General features: G+C 37.9%; 1 protein-coding gene across 1 annotated transcript; it reads left to right on the top strand.

Annotated features, from left to right (window-relative positions):
- Positions 1–8,718: 8,718 nt before the first annotated feature.
- On the top strand, positions 8,719–9,432 carry LOC115984850. The gene has a single exon (XM_031107846.1). It carries the CDS (start codon positions 8,719–8,721, stop codon positions 9,430–9,432), a length of 714 nt encoding a protein of 237 aa, XP_030963706.1.
- The last annotated feature ends 281 nt before the right edge of the window (positions 9,433–9,713 follow it).

Here is a 9,713-nt window from a genome sequence, read left to right on the forward strand (position 1 = left end):
AACAATTCCTATTTTATGGATGAAACCATTTTTCGATTAAATATCTTCAGCAGCTTTATCATGCATGCAAAACTCTACAATAATTATCGTTGTTACATCTCTATAAGTTTCTCTGTCATTATGTCTTAAAGTCAAAAAATACTGCATGAGTCTGTCATTATGTTTTAAAGTCAAAAAATACTGCATGATTTAAGTTGTTCATAACGAACTGAATTTGTCTTGATCCAATTTGTTTGCGTGAGGAATGGTTAATTGGCAATGACTAATGATGACCACACCTTTGTTCATATAATTACATTCATATTTTAAAAAGGGTGGGTTGGGTTGGGTTTTATTCTTTTATTTTTATTTTTTGTTTAATTTTTTTTTTGTTTTTGGTTGGCTTGTACTTTCAAATGGACGGTGCAACTCTGTGTAGTAGTGATAAATTCACATTTCATGATAGTTCAAATAGCCTTACCTCCAGGATTGAAAGCTAATTACATATTCCTTGATAGATATTACCTCTAGGATTGGGAAGTCCCTTACTAAACTGTTGGTAGAATGCAATTCCCAACAGCTTAAAGGTCATTTCAAATCTTGCAAGTATGCAGCAAGGAGATGTGCTGGACTACTAGATTCAAGTATGATATATGTTGTAATTTTTGGTACTTCCCTTAATTGAAACTTTAAGCTCGCGTTTGATATTTTCAATTCATTTGATTTGGATGTGTACCTTAGGAAATAATAACTTCAAAATATGTGTCCTGATTGCAATGTGGTATTAATGGAGTTGTAACTCTGGTGAAGCCTAGATACAGAAGTGAAATTCTGATATTTTCACTTATGCTAAGATTGAACTTATGTACAACCAACCATACGTGTTTTTTAGAAGTATTATCTCAATGTTTAGATTGCATAGCGATAAACATAACAGGAAACTGAAAATTCCTGAATGCTGAGTTGGAACTATAAATTTTTGCACAGGGGGGCCAACCCCTATTTTTATACATTGTCTTTTTAAAGATGCATAATAATTATAAGCAATACAAGGATTTCATTAGCTATGTTTACTACTTTTTTCTTTTGATTTTGGAACAGATTTATCCAAGTTTTGCATCATACCTGCGTTCTTGCTTTTACGACGCCCTTGTTTTGTAGGTTCGGACGATGATTAGGTCTATACAGAGGTACGACGAAGGTTCTGACATGCACACTAACCTTACATTTACACTAGAGCTTGTGGAAGAGCTAGGCCGACTTAAATTGGCGAATGCGCTTGCAGAAGCAGTTGATATTGGTACACAAGCCCCAGTTCGTGGCGGGCAACGTGGTGGGTCTCGTGGGGGTGGATATCGTGGAGGTGGTCAAGCTGGTCACGGCCGTACGACTAAGTCGGGTCCCATCTATGAGGAAGGGAATGAGTCGGGTGCAGAAGAGGTATGGCTTGGCACTGATTGGGTACTGTCTGATGATGGCGGTAGGACACCGCGATGCACGTTTAGCGATGGTGTTGGGCCATCCTATAGCGTCGATCATCAGGGCACTGTTCCAACCCAGACTACATCCCATGGTGCTAGCACAGACTATGAGGGCCCTCCCCGTATGTCGCCCCCAGTTTTCAGTGGATCTGCCTATGATGGTGGATGCATAGTTGTCCCCTCACCAGGCATGCCCACCCCACCTCTAGTGCATGTGGACCCCACCATGTTAGCTTCATCTCAAACCCTCCATGGTGAGGCTGTACAGATTGAGCAAATACCGGCTGAGGACATTGAGCCGGTGGAGGCTTTGCGGAGATCGCGACGCCCGCGTGCGCATGCTCCTAATTGATTATGTTAATTTAATTATGCTGTTGTGTCTGATGAAACAGGTAAGATTAGACCTGTCAGGGCATATGGGCGGAAACGAAAAGATCATTAAATGCCTTAGTGTATGCTTATACTTTCTGGCATAGTTCCGTTTCACTTTTCTTTTAAAGTAGTATTTTTTTTTAGACCTAACTGCAATGGTGGACACGAAAAGGCCATTGAGCTTGATTGTCCCTGTTTGCTTATTCTTTATGTGTATAGGTGACTGGAATAAGCATGCAAAATGTTCTAATTGAGGAGAATCTTGGTGGCTATGCATTTATTTCTGGATCATTGCTTGGGGAGAAAACTGGCTCTCAATGTGTTTGTTGTCAAGAAATTGATATTTTGGAGAAAACCCATAAGGTGTATTGTATTTATTGATGTATTAGGAAGTTTTTCTGCACTTGGACTTTTGATTGCAAATGGACAAATATCTCGATTGGTATTCATTTGAAGCCAAACTTTCTTGTGTTTTTGTATGTTGTTAGCTACAGTAAAGTGGGTTGTAAGAGAGTAATTTGTTTTTATTTTTTATTTTTTTGAGAAACAAATGTGTGTCATTGTTGATAAGCAAGAAGAAGTAATTTGATACTTTTCGTAAAAGAGTTTCATGACGAAGTTTATGCGGATCAGTGGCACAACCAACTCCTTTGTAGCAAATCATTTATCCGAATCTCTACAATGCTTGGCACCATGACTATAAGAGCTTTTGAGGACGAAGACTGATTCTTTTATTGGTCCTGTTGAACTGATTGACAGAAATACTAGTCCTTTTTTCCATAGATTTGTAGCAAATGAGTGCTTCATCCTAAGATTAGAAACACTTAGTGCAGTTCTTGCCTCTTCAGCACTCTACACGGTCATGGCTTCCTCCCAGAACTGTTAACTCTGGTGAGTTTTACCTTGAAGAGTTATCTTTTCTATCTGTAACGATTTACAGCTCTTGTATAGATGTTTCAATTTAATGGAGATGGTTTTTTAAACATGATTGCGGAGTTATATTGAGCTGTAAAACATGCATATTAGATTCTTTATAACTTTTTCTCCTTTTATTGCAGGATTTATTGGAATGACACTTTGTTATGGTCTTTCATTAAACATGTCACTTGTCTTCTCAATTCAATATCAGTGCACTTTACCAAATTATGTCATTTCTGTAGAAAGGCTAAATCAATACATGCTTATACCTAGTGAGGCCCTGGAAGTAATAGAAGGGAATCTGAAAGTGATGATAAACTCTTGGTAAGTCACTACAATCAATGCTCTTTGGAATTTGGGTCTGCATAACTGTATAAATGTTCGTATACTAGAAGTATCAATGTACACGTTTGCATTGACAAATGGGTCCCTTACTCCCTTTTGGCAAATTTGGAAATTTCCTGTCCTGTCATGTTCTTGATAACTAAAGTCCTAGTTTAATGGAGAGATTTAACTAACAAAAATTTGTATGTTGAATTTGTGGTTCTATTACTGGACCAGATAGGCTGTGTACATGCAGGATTGTATAGTGGATTTTAGTTTGTTTCTGCTGGCATTTGCTATGCCAATTGTCATTTGGCCTTGATGTGGGTGGATATAATTTGAACAAAATATACCAAGGTGAGATGCGTGATAACTTGGATATATCTTCTTGCCCATGTCACTCATTTGTCTGAATGGATCTCCTGTCCATAACTGAGATTCCATTGGTTTTTTTTTTTTAAAGAAAAATAAGTATATAGGAGTATTAATAATCGATGAATTTTGGTAGTATGGCTAGTGCCCTCTAAGTTTATAGGAGTATTACAAGTATGTTATTTTCGGAGTTTATATCATACTTCATCATTATTTATCTATAATATTACTCCACTTATCAACATATAAGGCACAATAAGTTGTAATGTCCACTATAATTTGTCTAAAGCATTTGGAACATGGGGCATTCTAAGTATTGTATACGAGGAGTATTTTAAGTTAAGAAAGACTCATTGGAGTTAAGTGTAGGCTTTTGCACTGCTTTTACAACTCTGTAAGTTACACATAGTTCCAGGAGTATAATTGGTTGCTTTGTGATGTTATTAATTGGGTGGTGTTTGTATCTCTGATATGAATGTTTGATGGTATATTAATTCTTACAGTGTACATCATTTTTTCCCAGAATATAGAGGATTATGTTGTTCTGGGTGCATCCTCTAAAATTGCTGCTATTCTTCCATTCCAGGTAGGCATTTGTCTTGGGTGGTGTTAGACCATGAATTGTTGATTTCATTTGTTAGTTGATCATTGCTTCTTATATGGTTGGGTGACTTTGATTTCTAGGTTGTAAGAGCTCCATTGCAGGTTTGACAATGTGACCCTTTCATTCCTTGTGAAGGAAACTGCACGGTAAGTATTTAGCCCAGATTTAATTTTCATAGCCAAAGAAGGAAAGCTCTAACTAGAGTGCAAACACATTGGTCTTTTCTATAAGTAAAATAGTAAATCTATGCATTTTCTTGCAAATGCTATAAGAGAATAAATAGCTAATGATCTCAAGTTGTGAAGGTGGGAGATTTTGGCTCACCCCATTGAGTCACAAACTTGATTTAGGTTTTTAGACGTTCTTACTTTCATTATAAACTTGAGACATTTTCTCATCTATAAGGCTAATTTATTCTGTTGGGGCTTCTAGGTTCGAGGGTCTTTGAGGTTTTTACAAGGGCATTAAACCTTCCTGAAGAATGTTCTCGTTAGAAGGGAACTGGCCTCCATCAAATTGGCCATCTGTGGGTAAAGTTGACATACATGGTTTGCAGGTAACTATTTTTTTGATTTAATGTTAAAATTAAAGAAGGTTCTTATGCTGAGATTCTAAGAATATCAATGATAAAACAGATCAAATATAGGCCTGACGCACTTGTTCTGAGGGGGATCAGTTGCACATTTGAGGAAGGGCACAAAATAGGTATTGTTGGCAGAACTAGCAGTGGGAAGACCACTTTCATAGGTGCTTTATTTCATCCAGTGGAGCCAGCTAGAGGGAAGAAATAGTAATGTATGTATTGAAACCTGTAGTATTCCACTGTCCAGTTGTAGTCATTGCACATGAAGACTAAGAATAGCATGTGCTTTGTAATTGGGTTGCCATTCACTTCATAGATTGAATATTTATTAGGAACTACAGTGGAGAGCATGCAAAGAAGGAACTTCCATTGGTTTCTCCCAATGGGAGTCACCAAGAAAAACTAACCGCTTGTGGATCAGTTTTTCCAACATCAATTTTGCATCATATACTTATCCATGTAATGTTAACTTTTTAAGTAATTTTGAAATTTTAAGTGTTAACTTTTTTTTCCTAATTCAGAATAATATTACAAGGCACATCATAATTTTGGGGTTTTATTTACTATGTTTGGGATTCAAGAACCTTTATATAGCTGTGTTATTTTTTTTTTTAGTTGGTTGGTGTCAATTTTTATTCATGGTTATTTTGTTCTGGACTTTCTATATTGTGGGTATTAAAATTTTCAGAATTGACTTGAAGAATTTGGATCATTTTCTGATGTTGGACGATTTTTCATGTATGAACAATTCCAATCCTATTCTTTTTAAAGTTTGAATTTTCTTTGATTGGTATGGATTGCAGTAAATCCTCCTAGTGGATTTCCAAATCATTCATGTAAAGGTTATGCAATTCATTGTTGTTTTTGACGTCATGTACATTCGTTAGTCGTGGCTCATTGTGTATAGGCTGATCTTGTATTTTGTAACTACACAATAATGGACTACAGTGAACCAAATAGATCTCATATGACCAAAGCTGATTGAATAGGATCAAATAGAGTAAATAGAATGTAGTAGACCGATTTTTCTAGAAACCACAGTGGACCGAATAAGACCAAAGTAGATATAATGGACCGAATAAGACCAAAGTAGTCCAAAAAAAAAAAAGGGTTATTTTTCCATATATACATATCTGCCAGTCAAACAACTGGAAAACGATGACACTTTTACTTAAACCACACACACAAAAGTAGTTACTTGCAAGTATACATATCTTACTAAATACCACAACAAGAAGTCGTACTTTTGCATTCATGCACCCGTACGTTGTCTCATGGGTGCATCAACTTCATCATCCCCCACAACATGGGCCACCACTTCATTCAACATGTTTGCACTCAAGCTTGCGATCCTCCTTTCGTGGTCACGCTCCTCAATGGCAACTTCCAACTGATACCTTAACAAAGTGTTCCTAATGTCTCCACTACTGTAGTTGGTTCCTTTGCTTATAGAAGTGCTAGGCGGAGTTGAGGTTGATTTGTTTGGAGTTGCCCACGATGTAGACGCACTACCATGCATGTCCATACCATTACCATGTAAATACTCCATGTATGCGGCTTCTGCTTCCCTTCGATCTTTATATGATTTGTGATTGGCGTTTGGGAATTTATGGACTTGTTTGCTCGCATCTAGCCAACTGTCGTATATGCCTGGAACACGACCGTTAAACACAACATAGGTACGTCCCATCCTGCTCTACAAACACGCAATGGTGGGAATTCTTTGCACCAGAATGGTGGATGCACCTTCTTACATGTGAAGTGGCTTTTTGTAGAGGAAATGGAACCTCAAACTCAATTCTAAAGAAATCGAGTTATAGCAATATATGTGCCTAAATATAATATGGAGTTACAAGTAACTTGATTTCTTAATAACCAAGTTTCTGAATTGCCGTCACTTCAATATGTCTTGTCAACAGTAACTCAATTTCTGTGGTATCGAGTTTTTAATAAAATCGACTTCCTGGGTATCGAGTTATGATTCTCCCCTTCCCCACATTTCAGAATTCATGCACGTGCCTGGCTCTATCTGTGCTGAAAACCTTCAGTGTCTGGGTCTTTGAAAAAGAAAGCCTATGAGGTGAACAAAGTTTGCTAACTCTTCTGGCATTTTCTTGTCATTATTGCATCCTCACCAAGCGTGCTGTTGCTATGGTCCCCTTCTTCTTTGTTTTGGCACATCTTCCCTGACAGGTATATCTTGACTTACATAACTTTTTGACTTACATAACTACTTATAATTGGATTGGCATTTTAGTATAAATGTGATTGCTTTCTACAACTATCTTGTTCTGACACTATGTGTGTGTATATATATACATAAATGTATGTATGTATGTATAGATATATCTATATATAGACAAACGTACCTACCCATATATCATAAGATGTATATGTGGCATGAACAAATATATGTATATATACATATACATATATATACATATACACACACATATATATATGTATGTATATGCAAACATATGTAAATATAAACAAAGCTACCTGCCCATATATGATCACATGTATATATATATACGCACACATATATAGGTTTGTTTATATATAATGTATGTCCTTAGGGCACCAATTTTTTGAAACATTTTGTTAGGAATTGCAAAAACTGTTAATACATTAAAAATCCCGATAAAAATTGTCCAAAAAACGATTAATTATTGTGTGCTCTTATGACACACATTAGCAAAATCTTATGTGTGTGTGTGTGTGTGTGTGTGATAGTGACATTGTATACATATTGTTCCTCTATATGTATAGATATAGTAATGTATATAATCATTCTTTTTGAGAATTTTTTTGAGAAATATGTATATAATCATTCTAAATAACACATATATAAACAAACATTGTACGGTGAATTCCTATGATGACATATGCATTCATTCATACATATTAACAATGATGTGTAATGTATACTGAGGTTTAAATTGTATGGCTCTTTCAGTTCTGAAAGGCTTTACTGTGTGGGTTCTGAAAAAGAAAGCCTACGAGGTGAACAAGTTTTGCTGATCATGTTTGCATTTTCCTACTCCCTATTGCATCCTTACCAAGCAATATATGGAGGACCTTGATTCTTTGTTGTGGCACATCTCCCCTAAAAGCCAATGTTTGTGTCCAAACGAATCAAGTTTGTTAAGAATATTTAGGATAGCATCATAGTGCATCTGTAAAAGATTAATTACTGCTGCATTAACATAACCCCCTATCTTCTGCATGATAACCATAATTAATTGTCCTTATCCAGGTCTGGCATGGGTTGTCATTGCTTCTATGTTTACTATGATGGGGAACAGTATTTCCATGAGTTGTATGGGCTGACCTATAGAGGCGAGTCAGTGAAGTAGAAGTTCATTGAGTTGAAATGGGGAATACACTTGAGAAAAATGCAATGGAAGATAATGGAAGCTCTATGGTTGGACAGGGAGTCACATAAGATATCCATCATGTACCGTGCCCCCCAGATACTTGCGAGTACTCAGGTTGTCTACAGCTCAAATTTGTTGGGTTGCAATGCTGACATGGACATGATATGGGCAGTGATTAAGTGGACCCCTCAGTTCATAGCGTCCGACTTGTATGTAACTGTTGAGGCTGTTAGGTTCCATGCTAGTGCAAGTTCACAACATGGCAGTGGGGTGGAAGAGCCACACTCATCGTTGCTTGACGTGCATCCTTCCTTTGCCAATGCCACGCCTTTCCTCTATAATAATCAACCATGTAGTGCGGTTGATCATTTGGACAACATCGAAGTGGTGGACGCCACCCATACACATAATGTGGGAGGGTCTAGTCACACATATGAACATGTCCAAGCTGATATGGACGGGGGAATTGATATTGATGCCAGCCGAGATGTGTACGAAGAGTTCATTGATACTGATGGACCGGTGGATGACGCGGAGGTCTTAGATGTACCACTGATCAAAAACAACGAAGAGAATTGCCTTACAACAGTTCCTATCCCATAATGGTTCACATCAAACACATGGGACAATATTAATGGTCCATCACCTGCATTGGGTATAGGACATCTTACAAGTTGGCATAAAGGTGACCACCCAGCAACGGGGATGCTATTCAAGAATAAAGCCTCTGTTCAATATGTGTTGACCCTCTACTTTGTGGAGCATAATAAGCAATACAAGGTCATCAAGTCTGACACCAATAGGCTGGTAGTGTGGTGCATACATGAGGCATGTTTGTGGTCAATTCGGGCCAATTGTAGCAAGAAGCACGGGATATGGGTTATCAGTACATGTAAGGGTCCCTATAGTTGCTCATCCCTCCAGCTAGCGACTGATGGGCGGATGATGGATTCAAAGTTCATCTCCATTGCACTTGAGAGGTATGTATGGGAGGACCTAACCCGAAAGGTAAGGGACTTGTGTAGTATGTTGCATGCAAGGCATGGGCATGAGGTAACTATGTACAAAGTTTGGGAAGCCAAACAGAAGGCAGTTGCGCGTATTTACGAGGATTTTGACGAGTCGTACACGAAATTGTCACGATTTGTAGTTGCATTGTCCGATGCAAATCCGGACACTGTGACCACATTAAAGTGTGACCCCCATGTCCCGGGGACTTGTATATTCAACTCCGCGTTTTGGGCTTTCGGTTCGTGTATTAAAGGGTTTAAGCATTGCAGGCCGGTGATAAGCATAGATGCAACGCACCTCTATGGCAAGTACGAAGGAAAGCTGTGGATAGCAATGGCAACAGATGGTAACAAAGAGGTTTATCTACTCGCATTTGCCGTTGTCGAAAGCAAGAGCACGGAGACATAGGGATGGTTCTTGGCATGCCTGTTGACCTATGTTACAGACCGGACCAATTTGTGTACAATATCTGACAGGCATCGTGGGATACAATCATGCTTTTATGACACCTTTAGGGGCTACTTGCAATTGCCCTTAACCCATCATCGGTATTGCCTCCGCCATTTAGTAAGCAATGTTAACACTAACTTCAATAGTATGCCGTTGAAGAACTTGGTATGGAACGCAGCAACTGTGAATCAAGTTAGGAAGTTTGAGAACACATGGATTGCATCAAGAATGTCAACCTG

Source organism: Quercus lobata, chromosome 4 (genome assembly GCF_001633185.2).
Source record: "Quercus lobata isolate SW786 chromosome 4, ValleyOak3.0 Primary Assembly, whole genome shotgun sequence".
NCBI lineage: Eukaryota > Viridiplantae > Streptophyta > Magnoliopsida > Fagales > Fagaceae > Quercus > Quercus lobata.